General features: G+C 37.4%; 1 protein-coding gene across 9 annotated transcripts in view; it reads left to right on the forward strand.

The window, feature by feature from the left end:
* LOC145670527 (uncharacterized) overlaps positions 1-19,178 on the forward strand; it is a 155,750-nt gene extending 136,572 nt beyond the window's left edge. For all 9 annotated transcript variants that reach the window (XM_081739338.1, XM_081739328.1, XM_081739359.1 and 6 more), the window contains one exon: positions 14,783-19,178. In XM_081739338.1, the coding sequence (XP_081595464.1) occupies positions 14,783-17,808 (3,026 nt within the window). In that variant the 3' untranslated portion in view covers positions 17,809-19,178. The remainder of the gene's footprint in view (positions 1-14,782) is intronic.
* Positions 19,179-19,722: the final 544 nt, after the last annotated feature.

Here is a 19,722-nt window from a genome sequence, read left to right on the forward strand (position 1 = left end):
CTACATTCATCTATGTTCCAACATTTTGAAGGATCGAAATGATAGCGTTCCATTACACTTATATAATTTTCAAAGAATTTGGACACATTTTCTTTGTTAAAGGATGTAGCTCTTGAAAGGCTGGTAGCTTCCGGTGTTCGAACTGAGATATCAGCCGCATGGCGAGCCCTGAACCACTTGACCCATCCTTCACCAGCTGTTTGATCCCTGTCCCAAGTAGAAGGATAATGAATTTTGTTCTCCTTCGCAAAGAGATACGCAAGTTTTTTTTATATCTTTTAGTGTAAGTCCATACTGCATAAAGGCACACTGCTTTATGTAGTCAACTAGTATAGCTTCTAGTTCATCACTAAACAACCTATGATTATCATAACGTGGTGAGTAAGCATATGTTTTCGCTGAGGATTTCTTAAATTGAGCAACATGGAAAGCTAAACAACTTTTTGAAATATTAAATTTCTTGGCCGATTCACGGATACTAATCTTGTTTTTCATTACGCCCATCACAGCACTAGATATAATTTCATTGGACGGTTGATTTCTTTTCTTCTTTTCCTTGCTACGTGGCATCTGTAAAGAGACATAAACACTTTTTTAAAATCTAAGTATGTACCTACGGACGTCCATAGGTACATCATAAGATTTGTCCACAGGTACATTTCTCGCTACATTTTCCAGAAATGGCTACCCTTGGTTCTACAATAAGTATTACTGAAAACAATCTTAGTGTATAAGGAGCCAAATAATTACTAATATAGATTAACAACCCAATACATTAAAATTGCATATAATAAAAGTAATATTAATGAGAGAAATTACCTCAAAATGTTACTTTCAACCCCAAAAATTTTCAAATTGGTCCCACAGAGCAAAATCACCAAACACCAGTGTCGTCGTAAGCCTATACTGATCCTGTGAAAGAAGCAATGTTGCAATGCAACCAAACCCAATTTAGTCACAAATCTTCCTATTGAAAACGCCACTGTCCACAGGTACAACTGTCCTTAGGTACGACACTTTCCCCTATAATCTTGATTTTTTTTTTTTTATTTTGGAATTCCTGCAGAAAATTTGACTTACAAAAGCTCATCGCAGAAGACAAAAGTTCTGCCATCGGGTCTGGTCTATAAGAAAAAGTTAGTTTTTAATAGCATTTTGTAGCACGGACCTTCCCAAAATTTTTGAAAAATATATAAACTAACAGTTGTGGTAAAGAGTAAATATATTTTCCACTATTTATATTAATCTAACAAATAGCATCAATCACTGCTCTAAAAGTAATTTCCTACTGTCATTAATCAATCAAATATATATATATATATCCATAAGCGAGGGGGCGGGCCTACCCAAAGTTAAAATCTTAAAGCCACCCCTGCTGCTTGGCTTACTTCCTACTGTGTTTATATTCTTTGTTTTATTTATTTATTTATTTTATTTATTTATTTATTTATTTATTTATTTTATTTTATTTTATTTTTTTTTTTTTTTGAGAGCTTACTGGAGCGCATCGAACACCGACGTAATCTAATAGAAAGACTAGTTCAGGGACACTGCATTCCGACGCTCACATGGGTTTCATGCAAGAAACATGCACGTCGGAAAGTGTTTTGCTTTTCATCAGAGGCTGTATTTCTTCAGGAGCAGATAACAAATAGGAAACAGATTGTTGTTTTTGGTTTTACAATGCACCACTTTCTCTGAAAATTTACACATAGCTTGTTTAATCTTTGCCGAAGAATTAACATAAATTTTAGTGAGCTGACTGTATTTTTTCTGTATTGGAAAGCGTCTGAAGACAATCTAGAGCAAATAACCACATTATTGCTGCAATTCAAATACATACTTGACAGGAAAGGATTCTGAAAATTGTTACCTTTATAAAATGGTTGAAATGAAAAAAAAAAAAAAAAAAAAAAACACTTGTGCAGATGTATGGGTTCACTGTACGGAAACTATTAGCAAATATGCATGGTAGAAGTTTTTTTTTTTTTTTTAAACAAATGCGGAAATCGGAGAAATTTCGGAAGAAAATTATACGAAAACGTCAAGGAAAAGGTACTTAGCCGGGAAAGCAGCGAAAAGTTTAAGATGTGTTTTGAGAAGCGGACTGTTCTATGTAATCTTTTTAAGACCCCATCACGGCGAAATTAAAATGCCGCTAATTTTACAGTAATTATGTGATATCTTCAAATAGATAAAATATAATCGAAAAGTGGAACAAGAGCTCGTTAGACAATATTATTTTACATGAGATGCCGTTATCAAGACTGACTTATCTGCTTTCGATTTTCAGTCATTTAGAAAATTTATTTTCGCGCTTATAAATGGCTGCAAACAGAAAGCTACGAGGTGACTCGTGATAACGGCACCTCGTGCAAAATATTGTCTCTCTTGTTCCACATTTCGATTATCTTATATCTATTTGAGGATATCACATAATTACTGTAAAGTTAGCGGTATTTCGATTTCGCAGTGGTTAAGCCTCGTAAATCAAATGTTACTAAATCAACTTAAGTGGTACTGATCAGTTATTATTGTGCTCTGCTTCCAACAAAGATCCGTGCGATATAAAAGACCATAAAAAAAAGTTTTAGTTGATCTGTACGGTGAAACCTCCATAAACCCGATGATCTTTGTGACAATATATTATTATTATTATTATTATTATTATTATTATTATTATTATTATTATTATTATTATTATTAGAGTGAACCCTCCCTTTTACGGATAGGTGGTATTCTTAGCAAATTGGTCTCTTAGCAAATCTTCAATTGATCTCTTCAGCTGATGCAGCAGGTACAGCATTTCGATCAGAAATTATGCCCACAGTATTACACGACACACAAACTGTTGCACTTTTTCCGCAAGAAATTCATAAACCGTCGTGGTGGATTATTCCTGTCGGATTGCCGCGGTGGTGCAGTGGTAGAGCGTTCACCTCTGGTGCATGGGGTCCCTTTCGATCCTTGTTCGCGCCAAGTGAACTTTCTAGTGGACAAACACCGTGTGCGTGGCAGTGGCGGCTTTACGGAGTAGGCACGGCCCTACCCAAAAATTTTGGAAAATATATATACGCTAAAAGATACAATGAAGATTAAATATAGTTTCCACTATTTATATTAATGGTAGATAATTATTTAACAAATAGCAACAACAACTACTGTAAAAGTAATTTCCTACTGTCATTAATCAAATGTGTATATGTATCCATAAGCGAGGGAGTAGGCCTACCCAAAATTAAACCCTAAAGCCGCCCGTGATGTGTGGCTTTTCTCGGGGTTTCCCCGTTTTCTTCCCACTTTATTCATTTCTCTATTTCATTCGTTTACATTATCATAGTCTCCTTTAGCCTGGGCGGCGTAATCGTGGGACGTAAAGTTGAAATATTTCATTTTTTAAATTATTATTCCTGTGTACATTTTCAGTATTGAATAATGTTGCATATTGTTATTGCAAATTATGAATACGTAAATTTGATACAATAGATGTATGCAGTGACGTATTTAAGAGGGAGCTGCCGGACTTTAAGCCGTCCCCGAAATTTTATTTACTGTTTTAAAGTAAATGAAATATCTTGCAGAATTTTCACATTTCCAGAAGTAAAGGTAGTAAAGAACCCCCCGAGACAAAGTCGTAAATACGCCACTGGATGTATGACTTTCGCTTGAAAAGAAAATGATCACGAATATTATATCTTGCAATACATGTCCATACGACGAGATGTATATAATTTTTATAGAGATTTCCCCAGTAGTTTGTTCGTGTTTGCTTGTTATTAAAGGAGCAGTTCGAGTTAAAAACAAGTTTGGTGCAATAGAAAGAGAGAGAGAGAGAGGAGACAGACACATTTTTTAAAAATCTTGACAGGCCGTCTCGTTCAGCGTCTATACGCGTGTGTTTTCGATGAATCGCAGATGCTTACGTCACCCGTGGGCTAAGCGAGGAACTGAATGTGAGTCAGCAACCACTCACCACTCCCTTGTGCGCAGCTGATAAACCTTGAATAGTTCAGTTGATTTAATAGATTGTTTTGGGTTCGTAAGCAGTTTTGCTTTGTGTTGAATTCTTGAGAAACGTTTTTGTTAGTTGTTCTTCCTACAGCATTAGTACTTAAAAGACAGCAGTGATTACGTAGTGCTGTGCGAAGTAGAAGACACGTATTACTACAGTGCGTGCTATGTCTGTGAAGTGAGGTAGAAATGCCTAACACGTGCTGTGTTTTCGGTTGTAATTCTCGTGCGATTAAGGCTGAGGGACATAAAGTATCTTTTTTTACGTTTCCAAAACGTGAGAAATCACCAGATCTATATAAATTATGGCTCAAGAAAATCAATAGGAAAAATTTTGTGCCAAATAGAAACACTCGTGTTTGTTCCAAACATTTTGAAGAGTCCGACTTCGAACAGTCATGTTTGCTGAAAGAAAAACTAATGCCAGGAGAATCATTTACACGCAAACTGAGAAAGAATGCTGTTCCAAGTGTATTATTGAAAGGTTTAAAATCCGAACCGTTCAAGAAGCGTCGATGTATGTCCAGTTACCAACGTAAAAAAATCGTACAAGAGGCGGTTGCCGATTGTAGTCAAGAGGAGGCAGTAGAGAGTAATAGCGACGATGTCACTCATGACTCTGGAGGTACTTACTGTTTTAGAAATAAATATAAATATAACTGCTATACAATGTAAATTTTGGAATGAAATATACCGGCTTCTAGAAGGAAGCAATGACGATGACAGTGTTCTTCAGGACATTGATTCATCGTTTAATTTTTCTGTATCAAGTGACAATGACCAGTGGCGGATCTAGGCCAGGGCCTAGGTCCCCCAGTTTTTTGAGTGACAAAAATAAAGTAAGCTATTGTTTATATGTTTTTAAAAGTTTATAGTAAACTCATGATACATACCTATCATATTCTGGGTTCTAGTTGCCCCCCCCAGTTTTTACCTCCTAGATCCGCCACTCACAATGACGATGAAACGAGTGACGAGGGTTGTTCCGCGGAGAGCGTTGCGAATAAAACAAATTTATTTGTAAAGTAGTTTACGTATTCTGCCGAACTTCACAGATGTATTTCATTTTTGCCACATATGCCGCGGTTCTGTACATACATTAATGCACAAAAATATAGGGTCATTATTAAAAATTGCCACAAAATGTCAAAATGAATATATTTGTTTCTGGGAATCGGAACCAAGATTAAAGAAAAGGTACTTAGGTGCTGTAGCAATTTCGTCCACTATCTACAAGGGTAACCAAGAAGTTCTGTTGCTTTTTGTGGAGGTCTGTGATCAACTGGACCTCACACCCTGAGTTGAATGCGAATGGAGATAAGGCGAAGGTCAGTTGGTGTGGGTATATCCAACATACTTCCTGGTTGTGGTAGTTCGGTTACACCGTCAACTTGGCAAGGACAGAGTGAATATGGGACCTCCACAGAGCGTCATAAGGGCGTGTATGCTGTAGAGTTCAAACTGGGTCAAACGCCGCTGCAGCGGGGAGGAAGATATGCAAGGTCTTTGTTTGAGGGTATCGTGAGTACGCGGACAGTGCAGCGGTGGTTTAACAAGTTTAAAAACGGTGACTAAACACTCGAAGACTCACCAGGTGCCGGAATAACAACACCTGTACAAAATGAAGATCTTCAGGCAGTAATTGAGGCAAACAATGTGCGGAACAGGGACTACAATTCAGTGAGAGTGGAGAAACCATTCGGCAGCACCTCCATCAGCTTGGGATGCACTACAAGTTGGGTCGATGGGGTAGGACATGATTTGACACCAAGGGAGTAGGCAACGCTAGCAGACATATGTTTCTTTGCTGTCTAGTGTGAGGAAGGAGCCATTTCTGGACAGTGTATTGACGTGTGATGAGAAGTGAGACCTGTACGAAGCTCCACGGCACTATGGTTAGCATCCTATGAACCGGTTCCAAAACAGCTGAAACCAGCACTCCCATCAGAAGAAGGTACTCCTGTGTGTTTGGTAGACTGCTCGCAGAATCGTGCATCGGGAACTGCTGGCAGCTGGTCAGAGCATCAATGCAGCTTCGTACTGTCAGCAGTTTAGCCGTGTTCAAGAACAACTCTAAACTCTGAAACCAACACTTCTGAATCGAAAAGGAGTCCTCATGTTACAGGACAACGCTAAGCCCCAGATGGCTAGGATGACCCGGGATACCATTCTACGTCGTGGATGGGAAACACTTGCATCCACCATACTCTCCGGGTATTGTACCTTCCGATTATCACCTGTTCCATTCCTTGGACAATCACCTTGGAGGAGGCATGTTCAAATCCCTAGTAGAGGTGCAAAATGCAATTGATACTTTCTTCGCTTCACGGCCCACCAAGTTCTACCTCGATGGAATCCATGGACTTCCAGAACGTTGGCAGAAGGTTGTCCATGCTAATGGGGACTATTTTTGATCTTCCAGGTACGTCTTAGCTGACATATCGGTAAAAGGTGGTGGGTAAAAAAGCGACGGAACTTTTTTGGTTACCTTTATATTTAAATGGTATTGGTTTTGAAACTTCCAGTTCCTTTTGTAAAACGCCAAACTTATGCTTTTTAGGGAAAACTACGTTTTGTAATGTTAGGCTTTTGTGCAGCCCATCATCAGGTATTATTATTGTTTACGTGCTTATATTTCTAAATAGTGTTGTTACATATTACAACGGCACCAGTCAAGTTTTCGTAACGACCACGAAAATAATTATTTCATTTGTTTTCCTCCGCTGCCATTAGCTCGAGGTTCAAACTGATAAGGCTTGAAGTTGTCAGTCATCGCAATCATTCTCAAAAAGGAAACCACACTTTAGAACGTGCCACCGCACCACTCGCAAACGAAATGCTTGGCACTGTGTACAGTGTTGCCAGATCTGAAGATTAAAAAGTAGCTAGGTTATGCTCCAAAAGTAGCGGATTTGAACTATTTGTAGCCGGTAGCCCAATCTTAAAAATGAATTATTTTGCTACTATATACTTTTAATCATCATTATACATAATATCCTTGTCGATTTACGTAAACATGAGCTGAAAATACGTCAGATGTCGGTTGGCAACGGTCAAACAGCAACCGCAGTTTGGGACTATTGGCAGTGGTGTGTGAGGGCAAATTCCATACTACGTCGGGAGCAGTAGAACTGCAGTGTGTGATGAACTAGGTAGACAGTTAATAGTAATAAATGAGCGAGGTTTCTGATTTCCAAGGAGACGCGTTTAATTCAGTTTTGTGGTCTCTGAAATATATATTACAATGTTTACAGTGTGCTTTTTCACTATTATTCATCCGTTCTTAAATTTATTTGCTAAATTCTTTATCTGCGAGCGATGAATTTTGGAAATTTTATTGTATTTCCTCCACTTACTCATTATTTTAATATGGATAATACAGTAACAAAATTAAATTTGTATTTTCCCCTTTTACAATGCTCCATTCAACTATTACGGCTACACTTTAAAGACAGAACACATTAATGTATACAATTGAGATTATTATTAAGTATTCTGCTTTTCGGCAGGTCCTGGGATTAACGAGGATTTTATTTTTTTTTATTTTTTTTTTTTATTTTAGATTTTGGCCTGGAAATGTTTCTTCCACTTTTGTCGATCTTGAGCTTCCTCTTTTAACACTCAGTATTTTCTCCTATCTTTCAAATCATCGATCACTGTGTTCTTCCTATTCCTCAGTACACATTAATGTGATACTACAACAGCGTAAATTCAACAAAGTCTAGTGTTATCAGATCTGGAGATGAAAACGTATTAAAACAAGAATTGAAGAGCTCAATTCCAAAACAGCCTGTCAAAAGAGTTGTTTTTCAGGAGACAATTTTTGTTTGTTTCCATCATTCTAGTTCTGTAAAAGAAAAGTAATCTACATGAAAGAAAATTACAATTGCCTACTTTTCGTAAGATAGCGTTGAAATTATCATCTACAGCGGGAGTTTCATAAGTGTTTTTAGGCATGAGTCAGAAATTAGCTTCGGAGAATACTGTTAACTTAGGACACCTTGGAAAAGAATGATGTTTTCTTTTGCCTACATTTACTTTGATTTATGAAGTTTTGGCATGAAACCATGTTCAGTATACGGATATGCTGAAAGGGAACTTAATAGAACCAATATTTCAGAATTGCCAAAAATTGACTTACGCTCTTTTGGAAACCACCTCTTCAATTGATCTAATATCGAACGTGTTAGTTTCAGTAAGACTATTGTTCATTGTGAATAGAACACTCAACGAGCAAAACTTTTATTGTATTATATAAAACCAACAATTTTTGATTCCGTATATGAAAATAAGAAAGTGGCACATTCCTAAGAGTTATAACCTGCAGATAATTAAAAGTAGCCCGAACATTAGGGTGTCGCCCAATATGAAATTTTGGTAGCGAGGGCATTTAAAAAATTGCCCAATCCGGGAATCTGGCAATACTGACTATGTAAGGAAGCCTGCTCTCGCAGCTTGACCACAAATGACGTTATCACAAAATCTTTTTTTCCTCTGTTACTTGCTAACGATTCAATGTATCGCGTTCAAACAAACACCATTGCTTTTAGAATTTTCAAATCTACAAATAGAAATAATCAGTGATGTAATTAGGGGGTAAACGGGGCTTGTGTCCTGGGCGCCGGATTAGAAGAGCGCAAAGTTGGCCAAATATTTGGAGGAGTGTTTTGGTTTAGTTGTCGGGGGGGGGGGGGGCTAAGGCGAGTTCTTGCCTCGGACGACAACTAGCGTAGTGACGTCACTGGAAATAGTTTGTGAAAAATGCATTTCTAAGTCGAACTACTCCTTTAACCAAGCCTTTATATAGTTCTTACACTCATTCTTCATTAGTAGACCCTTACTTTATTAAATACTGGTGATTAAGGAATATGATTGGTGTGGCACGTAAAAATCAGGGGGGAAAAGAAAACAATATTTTGTAAGAAACTTGAAGAAGCGAGTATGTGTATAACTTAGTGTGTAGCCCTTTAAGAACATATCCATGATTATGTCAACTCATACAGATACACCCCACAACGGGTTTCAAGTTTTCTCCTGCTGGTGCCAAAGTAGTTACAAACTAGCTTACAGTAGCCATTTAATCAACTAGTTTGTCTTGTAATGTGGTCTATGGTGTAAAGAATTAATGATTACATTCTAAACATAACTAGGTAGGATGTATTGTCGCTTGTTGAACCGGCTGAGAAGATGAATTGTATGGAGATTAGAATTTTAGTGCTGACTTGAAATCTTATTACCAGTTTCTTCTACTTCTGGTATTTTTAATTTAGGTGAAGATTCGTTCCGACAGTGAACGATGTCCCATGTAAGGTAGGGAAGACATACTATATGCAAGATAAATTAGTAATGCAGAAGTAGTGACTAGGAAGATCTTGTGTAGAGGAATGGTTAAAGCTAACAATACATTACCATGTTATCTTTGATTTCATTTTTTACGGATTGATTGTCGATTTTTTTTTCTTTTGTGAGTGTAACGTGCAAGTGGAAGGAATAAATCTACCAATTTTCTTTACGCCATACTTTTTATGGGTGTGAATTCATCGAACTTCAAATCACGAAAAGAGTGGAACTGAGGTAGGAATCAAACCTTTGTCTCTAGCGCACTGTGACTTTGCGCTAACACTACGCCATACATCATCCACCTCCACATATCCACGTCGGTGCACACACTTTCAGACTACGTGTAATGTACCAAAACTTCTGTAGACATAATAGGAATGTGATGTGAAAATATGTACTCTTTAGATTAGGGATGGGCAAAACCGGTTTTTATAAAAACCGAAAACCGGTTTCTATAAAAACCGAAATCCGAAAAACCGACATTTCGGTTTTCTCCAAAACCGGTTCGGTTTTTCACCGAAACTGGTTTCGGTGAAAACTTTTCGAAAACACAAGACTATTTCTGTGGAAATGGATTCGGTTTCCGGAGAACAACGAAACACCATTCTGGTCAGAAATAGAACAAATTTTGAAAAAAAAAAACCGGAATCGGTTTTGAAGAAAATCGAAACCGTATCTGGTGAAAAACCGAACCGGTTTTGGAGAAAACCGATAACCGGTTTTGGAGAACCGGTTAAAATTTTCAAAAACCGGTTTTTCTAAAAACCGAAAAACCGGTTTTTGTGCCCACCACTACTTTAGATATGGATATGTGGCTGTTCATAGAGTGGCTGGGTAGCGCAATGATGAGCACACCGACACATTAAGACAGAGACCCTGGTTCCATCTCCTGCCCAGTCCCAGACTTAGTCTTATCTGATTTTTTAAAAAAACGATTTGTTAATTAAATACTTTGAGTCAGATGCTAACAACATTTTCTAGTTGTTGTTTTTTAGCGGTCGTTGTTAATAGCAATAGTAAATTTACTGGTATGGAAAGTCTTGTGTCCTACGCCTTTCGTCCTAAGGCTGTCGCAGACATATCAATACGCAGGAAAGTTAGAGGAAAATCGAGGCACTAACACCCTATATATGCTGTTTGATCTTTGTAGCTGCACTAATGAAATAAATCGTTAGGTATGATATAAGAAGTTAAAGGCGGAGTCAATTACTGATCGAGCTCTTTCCTGGATTTATGGTTAGCATTCTCGTCTTTGATATGGAGTGTCCCATGTTGTTCTTTTTCGATGGGAGCTCATTTCTTGTGGATCTCACATGAAATTCTAACTTTTATTTCTACGGTCAGTTAACATTGTTTCAGAATAGATGATAGACTTGTATCAACTTCAATTGTTTACGCACATATTCACGTATTATTGCTAAGTTTCCTATATAATTTTTGATTAACGTAAATCATTTTATTTCCAACAACCAGGCACGCAGCTAAGGGCGGAGGGGTTCGGACCCCCCTTCCTTCGAGACCAGAAATAAAAAAATAAGGAAGGATGAAACAAAAAGAAACGAGAAAAGATCAATAAAAAGTGTTAAAAATAAAAAGCTACAGCAAGCTTTTGGTTATTCTTTCTTATGAGGAGATTTTTGTTACTTGAAATACATTGTGGCGAATGAGCGGGATTTCCTGGAAAAGTCAGGGAATTTGAAATTTCTAAAAAAGTTACGGAATTTTAAGAATTTCTACTACTAGTCGGGGAGACTTCAAGCTTTCGAAAGCGTAGTGCCATTCTGTAATAGCGTAGACATTTTTTTTTAAATCACGATTTTTCGTCGTTGCTTCGTTGCAGTATCAAACATGTTATTTCAGAAACCATTTTCTACTGCTCCTTTAGCCTGTCATTTGGAGCAGACAGTAGTTGACGGAATAATGAAAATAAAAAAAATAATTAAAAAAAAAAAAATGGAAAGAAACTTTCGTTAACATTTGATTCAGCAGAGAAGGGAACGCAAGTATTGTAAAATATTTTGCAATAAATTATTGAATATGTACTTTTTATAATAGTGAATATGTAGTTTTTATAATAGTTGATCATAATGAAAGGAAAATTGTTATATTTGAATGAACAGAAGAAGGAGCTTAGATATTGTAAAATCCTTTTCAATACTTTTTTTATTCTTTTACTCGAGATTTCCTCATAGTTTGTTATTAAAACACTAACATATCCTCATTTTATTGTCCTAACAAACCAATATATGTTGCCAATAAAGTAGTTTAGATTGATCGAGCTCCTGGCCCTTCAGTATTTCAGCCCCCCCCCCCGCATTACGAAATCCTGCCTAAATGAACCAATATATGTTCCAGTAAAATAGTTAGAATAATCGAGCCCCTGGTATGATGACTACAGTACTTCATCTCACGTCCCCCCCCCTCCTTTAAGAAGTGCCTGTCAGCAACCATGTTTCTCTATAAAATTTTTCGGTAAGAGATTGACACTAAAAATAATACAAAATTTACTATTTTTCTTTTGCTTGTTTTTCATAAGAGAAAGGAGATAATGAAATGCAACCTACCGCAATCATAGATAATGTTATTCTAAAACAGAAAATATGAACCTGAAGAATGTTCAGTGTTGCCATCCATAGAAGTTACAGTGTCATAATAACATTTTCCCTAAAATCTGAGTAAAGGCAGCGACTAGGAGAGCGAACTCAACTGCATTTGATTACTTATCACGTTGTCTTGGTGTCCTGTGAACTATTTTTTAAAAAAAAAACATTATTATTTAATTTTAATAATTGTATGTTAAAACTATTTTGTTTATTACAAACTAAATACAACCATTATTTAGCATAAAAAATGTAGCCTAGTTATTGGAGGTAGAAAAAGTAAGGAAGTTACTGTAAAGTAACCTGTTTCGAGCTCTGCTACCATTGGGACATGTTTATGCAGTAGGACTTACGTTCTGGTTAGGCTTTATTTTTAGGGAAACCTAAAGGTTGTTAAATATCTTATAGTTTGTATAAGTGTATTATTATAAAATGTTCTTGGTAGTTTAATTATTAATAAAACATATGTATTTTCTAATATTTATATCAATATAAAATAAAAGGAATTCTTGTATAATGGCATATGCTTTAAATACTTGCTTTCGAAGGGTACACGAGTAGGGCGTTCGTAGAATTTTGATTAATCAAAGTAAGTGGTTTCCTCTTGAAAAAAAAAAATGATAAACGTTAGCTTAATCTACAAGTATTAATATGAAACTCCGTCTGATAAGTACTAGTGCCGCGAGAGCCTGTGGAATAAGGCGGTAGCGCGTCGTTGATTTCTCATGGGCATCGAGAACAGCTGCAACGCAAAGTGTAAAGAAGGATAGGTATGGGAGACCTTGGATGTCCTCTGGGTCTGGCAAGCCTAGTGTGTGCGAGATATTCCATCCTCCAGACCGTTCGTTGGACCTGGATGAACGCATTGCAGTACGATTTATCATTTTTGTTTTCCATAAAATGATTTGAAAGTTATTGGTTTCTCTTCAGAATACAAGTTAATAGTAGGCGTGTTTAAGCGATCCTCTACATGGATTTACTTATAGTTACATACATCTTTATTCGTGTTACAATGGTAGGGTGGGAAGGGATTTTTTTAAGCTCAAACATTTGAAAATAGTGAAAAATTTCCCAGGAGAAATATTAATGAAGAAATATTTCAAGATTCCACCTCTTTTTTTTCTTTCCTCGTTTTTTCGTAAAAAAATAAGTTATCGAAATTACTACCATAAATACTAATTATAAATATATTTATTTAAAAGTAAGTATTCGGTAAAAACTTATCATCTGGTACTTCTGTAGTTGAGAATATAATTTGTTAACATGAGGGTGAAAATTAAGTTCGAACTCATGAAATGCTATTCACATAGTTCAGTGAAAAAAGAAAGAAAAAAATGGGTGCAGATTATTATTATTATTATTATTTAAGTACATCTCGACTTTACTTGCTCTCTCAAATAGTTTTATACTGTTGGGATTGTGTATATACATTTTTATTGCAAGTTCCTCGAAAGAAAAATAAAATGTCGCAGAGGTTACGGATAGGGTTGGCTGGTAGCGCCAATATCTCCAAATGATTAATATTTCCAAAAATGAGCAGGAGGCTTGGACAGAAAAGAAATTCGTAAATTTGGCACAAAAAACGTTGACCCGATAATTTTATTACTCTTTGGTGATTGGTTGGTTTGAGAGTGCACAAAATCGTCTGCTTATAATTATGGCGGGTAGATGATCATAAATCTTCAAACAAGAAATTCCAACTTTCTCAGTTTTAAAATAAATTTTGGAATAAACTTACGTGTCCTTTACAATACTATACAATAAGTTTACTTATCTATAACAACATTTAAGCAAGTATTCTTTTTAAATAATTTTCTAGTATTATTACAAACAAAAATGAGTAAACAATTACAAATATCTTTAAAAAATAAGCGAAAACACAAGTTTTGAGATGAAAAAACTTTTTTCTGTTTTAGAAATACTTGTAATTACATAAAAGTATGTCTTTTATTTTTTAAAATATCGGTTACAAATTAATTATGCACTTTTACTTTCTTGGGTCTCTCAGACCCAACCCGACTGTTGTAGGGTTAAGGGAATTCGAACGAAATTTATGAGTTCTTAATCCCTTAGTACTGTCAAAATACTTAATTCTATTCTTCTGACAGAGCTCCGTGGCTAAGCGGTTAGCGTACGCGCCTTTGGCATGGGAGACCCGGGTTCGATTCCGGGCGGGAGCTCATGTGGTTCGGATTCCGCGTTAATCAGTAGGTCCACGTCTTATATAGCCTCGCTGCTGAAAGGGACGCAAAACTAAAATCAACTCAACTCAACTATTCTTCTGAGTAAATTTAGTAACTTACTGTTACTAAGGTTCATATATAGAACCCAAAACAATTTTAACGTTAAATGGATTTACATAGGAACGGAAAGCGTTCAGCCGTTCTCGGTAACTACGCGCTTACTGCCAAAAGTGCTTAAATAAATGTGCATCAGTAAATTTAAGTAATTTGAGACTTAGAATGTCTACTGAGACTTGTTCCTAGTACCTTTGAATTTGATCTTACTTCAGAGCTGAAATGTGTCGTCAATTAAAAAAAAAAAAAAAAAATAACTGAATTAGTGTACTTGAACATTTTAAATCTTTAGATGATTAAACCCACACATGTGCTGACTTTGACTATATTATAATTTGCTACAGTTCCAAACGTTATAATTACCTTGGCAAGTAAAAGAATCAATTTTTTAAATTGTAAGCTAAGTAGCTAACTAACTTCGATCAAAAGTTACGTATCATTTAAAGTAGATTCTAATTTACTGTACATTGATAGATTGTGGACAGTATTAACGATCACCGTATATTAATCCTAGTTCGTTTTGTATATTTACAGATAACCAGCAGAACCCTCAGGGGACAGAAGAAAAGGATCATTCCAGCGTGGCAGAGGGAAACGAGACGAACCATTTTTTGAAGCCAGTGTCACTTCAAGATTGCAACGTCTGCCACGAGAAGTTTTTGTCTAGTGCTGTTTTCCGTGAGCACATGCAAACTCATCAACAGGAGTATCCTGTAGAATGCAGAGTTTGCTCAGCTCGTTTTAAGGCTGAGTTAGACTTAGGGACACACATCAAAGATAAGCATGTTCTGAATCATGAAACATTTGCCAGTATAAATGAAGAGGATAGTGCAAGTGCGCTATGTTGTTGTAAATGTAAGATAAATAGGTTCAGATCGTACAGGGAATTTGAAGTACATCATAAGATTCATATACAGAGTCCAAAAGTGGTGTTACAGAAGTTGAACTGGTCAATTCCACATAAAATTTCAAAGAGAACTGCTCGTAAGAGTACCTTTTCGTATTCGTTAATTCCTCGAGATAACCTAAAGTTGACCCTCAAGCTGAATTCGACAGGTTCTAGTGAAGGAGGTGTGGAATCCTCCAGTGAGCAAAAGCCCTTAGTCGGGCCAGGGTTGTACTTAGACCAATTTTCAGGTGTAAAGACCGAGGGAGTTAAAACCGAAAAAGTGAAACAAGAAGAGTGGAGTGAAGATGCAGTTAGTGAAAACGGCGCGAGTACTGAAATAGAGCAGGAAAGTGCATCATCCGATGCAGTGGGAGATGTATTCCAAGAAGCTATTGAAGATTTGAAGCTTCTGAATGCGCAAGTAGAGCAAAGCGATCTTGCCCAGCCTAGACTGAATTCAGAGGACGATTTACTTAATTCAGATCAGGAGAACACGCATGCAGAAACAATGGTGGAATCGAACGAAGAACCTTCTGTGAACGATGAGCAAACTACAGGCGATGAAGATCAATCTGCCGCCTACACAAATGGTGATATGGGAGAAGCTGAACAGAAACCAGTTGACGAAGTATCCTTTTCCTTGGAAAACACAAAGGTTGATGTAACCAACTTCGATGGTGATGACGTTAATAGTGAATCTCAGTCAGTTCAAGACGAATTAACGGAGCAAGTGGAAACGTCTCCACAAGAAAGTAAAATAGCCCCTGATACTGAAAGCTCAGATATAAATTGGGAGAATTTTGTCAATGGTAGTGAGAATACTAACCAAGCCCAAACCAAACAAGAGCATATAGAAAGTCTGACCGGGGGAGAAGGCGACACATTGCAAAATTACCTGGGTCCTGAAGGTACGAAACCTGAACCTCCATCTCCTTCTCTGGTGGGAAATGAATCGGAATATATATCAATTGAGAATCTTGGGTCGGATACCATTACAACTGAGAGTACACCAACAGCGACTCCTCCACCTACTTCTACTCCACCCAGTGCTCCTTCAACTCCTGAGATCTTTGTTTGTGACGTTTGCTGTGAGAGAGTGCCTGATCAAGCAACTCTTGAAGAGCATAGAGTGCGACATGCTCAGTCTCGGTGCAAATGCCATTTGTGTGATTTCGCAGGACCTAACGAAGAAGATCTTGCTAATCATATGCAAGCAGAACATCCTGACCAACCCATTCCACCCCCGCCGCAGCCTCCAATGTCGAGTCCTTTGATGGAAATGCAGCAGCAGGTTCAAATGCAAATGCCTACGAGTCCGCGACAGCCACCGCCTTTGTATCGAAGTCCAGCATCCACACCACCAGCGATGGGAATGCAACCAGCCTCAGGGGTGGCCCAGTTTAATTCCTCCGGAAGTGATCAGCCGCAAGGACAGGTAATGCAGTCCTTCAACCAGGCTCCTTACCAAGGTAATAGGCAAGGAACACCCCCATACCAGTCACCTCGGCCAGTACAGGTGAGTCCTCACCGCCAGTATAGCAATGCAGCCGCATCTCCAAACCAAAGACAGGTGGGACCAGGAGCCAGAATGCCTATCCAGGTAAACCAGCAGGGAATAACTCCACAGAAAAGAGGATCACAGATGATGGCGCAAACTCCACAAAAGCAGCGGCGTTTGGACGTCAGTATTCCTGCAAAGCAGAACGATGCTGATTGCCAAATAATAGCTGTGCAGCAGCGTGGTGAAGGAATGCCAATTATACAGAACGTTCAGGGTGCATCTCGTGGAGGTAATGCAGGTGGGCCTGAGTCCACAATCCATTTGACTGATTCCATAACGCTTAGTGTGCGACAGCAAGAGAGGCAAGCAAACCAGAAAGGTAATGATGCTAATGCTGTAGCTAACTTGTTAGCCACCAGAGGTATCACAGTCACACCAGCAGGAGTAACCAAAGGACAGAGGGTGGTTAATTCACCTCAGAGAGTTCAGCACGCACCGCCCCCTCCACCTCCCCAACAGCCCCTTAATATCAATTCTTCAATCTCTATAATACCATCCGCTACAGGCGGAGGCAGGCAACAAAACTCCCAAAACTTTGCAGTTCCTTCCAGTCGTAATCAACATCATCAAAATGTCGATCGTCCCCCGCGGCCCCCAACAGTGGATCTCACTGGTGATACGCCATCATACTCTAATTTCTCCAACCAATCGACGGCGTCTTCGCCAGGAAGAAGAGGCGCTGGTGGACGTTTCATTTGTCAAGTTTGCGATAAAACTTTTGCAACACCAGAACTTCTACGTCAACATATGCTTATTCATCAGAACGCAGGAAAGTTACCCTACAGATGCAGTTTATGTCCTGCTCAATATCCCACACACCAAGGGCTACAACAACATAGGCAGCAATATCACAAAGAACCTGTAAATGCAAATACTGAACTAGTTATTCCGGTAGTGGACTTACGCCAGCCGGGCGTAGTCAATCGTTTATCAAATCTGGGTGTTCATAACTATATCCCGTTAAGTCAACTGAGAAACCAGCCTGGTGGGTTCTTTGGAATTCCTCTCTTGTCTGCAGATAGTACAAGAAACAGTGCCATAGGCAATATACAGGCTTTGGCTGCTACAAATGTGTTATCCTTGGGACCAATTAAACCATTACCTCGTTAATGGGAATATGTCTGAGGATGTTTGCTTGAATCCAGGTTTCCCTCTGTAATCAAGAGAAAGACTTTTTACGCTTACAAGTATGAACACAAAGAAGTTTATAAAGTTTCTTGAGAAAACTGTAACATACATGTATATTTCGTTCGTAGTTTGACAGATGTGTAGTGGATTATATACCTAGGTAGGTATAAGAGTGTGTTCCAAGTTGTATCACTTCACTCCCGTTTTAGTTGGAGTCCTTTTGGAACGGTGTGGCAGTGTGGTTACGGTGTAGTGAATTGTTTAATGGAAAAGTGTATGAGAATCGTCTGATATGCACAGAACTAGGTTTTATAAGCCTTCCAAAACGTACAAAAGTTACGTGTGAGGACTTAGTATTAGGACTTATGGTTTTGAAAGTTGAGTGAAGCTGCCACAAGATATATATGTGACATATTTTAAGAGAAGACAGCTTTACTGTTTCCAAAGTGTAGTGAATTAAAAAAAAAAAATCAGCTTGATTTGTGGAAATAGACGGAAAGTAGTCCTTTGCTGAATACGTACTTTAATGTTTTTGTACATGATAATCTTTTGACAGTTTTTTTTTTTTTTTAACCTTAAAAATTGGAACATGCTGTTTGTTTAAAGAGAGTGTGATAAGTAAAATATTTGGGTTGGTTTTTGTATGTTAACCTTATATATTTACACTGGTTTAGGTACTGGAGTAAAATTACGGCGTAAAAGAGCAGGATAATATAAATCCTGCTGATTTTTGGCGAAGAAGTGATAATGAGGATAAAAGTTTGAGAAATAAGTCATTCCCTTATGTGGGAGAGAGACAAAGTGAAAATCATTCTTCCTTCAGTGAAATTTTTACTTGTATATGCATGTTGGTATGTATGTTGGCATCAACTACCTTTTTATTGGTATTTTTAAAGTTGGAGACAAATAGTGTGTTGATTTTAAGAAGTGGTTTTGAAATACAAATAGTATATTACAAATATTGTACCAATTTTCACATTTAAGGCATATTGTCTTGTAAGATTTTAGTATTTTAATTTTTTAACAAGCAGGGTTTTACTTCGAAATTTCCATTTATTTGTATTGCATTTGTGAATGAGTCAAATTTTTTTTCTTTCCTACGGGAGTGAAAATACAGAGTAACGGTACAGAAGAGAGACTGAACAAATTGTTTTCCTAATAACTTATGTTTAAAAGTGTATACAAAGAAATTTGTGCAGTATTCTTTGGCTTTTACTAAAGTTTTTAGATTACGTGCAAAATTATTAGAATGTTTGAAGTACAATGTGAGTTATGTATGCTTATACTTTTTTGTATATTGTTCATAAGCTATTAAAGAAAAGCAAGATTGTTTTCTTGTAATTTTCCAGTCACTGGTCTCTCTTCTTCCCATTTCATACCTTTTCAGTGTTGCACAATAGTTAAAAGTATTTCAGCTTTTGCATAATGATAATTGTTTTTTTAAAAAATCAGCATTTCAAAGGGATTCCGTTGATCTGTCTTGAATGTTTCAATGTATATCTACGAGGGCTAGGCACTGCTGTACCCTGTTCGCTTTTGTTGTGTAATCGTTCCTGTGTAGAGCCTATTTATGGCCAATCGATGTTAAGGTAGTCGATGAAGCTGACAGTTAACTTTTAACATGTTTTCGAGAACATCAATTTCTGCCGCTTGCGTGTAGATGTGTACTCGCAGGTCTGAGATTCAATTAATTTGTTTTCAATCTGCGAAAATACATTCTAATACTAAAGAAAAAGGAAGGGAAAGAACATGAGAACCGTGTTAGGTCGAGATGAGCTTTGGAAATTGTAACTATTTCCCCCTTAAATTTCTGATTTCTAATAAAGAGCACGTTGTATTAAAAAATAATAAAAGTTGTTTTGGGAAGTCTTGGATATACGTATATGTCGAACGTAC

Source organism: Thermobia domestica, chromosome 2 (genome assembly GCF_964235325.1).
Source record: "Thermobia domestica chromosome 2, izTheDome1.hap1.1, whole genome shotgun sequence".
In the NCBI taxonomy this organism is placed as follows: domain Eukaryota; kingdom Metazoa; phylum Arthropoda; class Insecta; order Zygentoma; family Lepismatidae; genus Thermobia; species Thermobia domestica.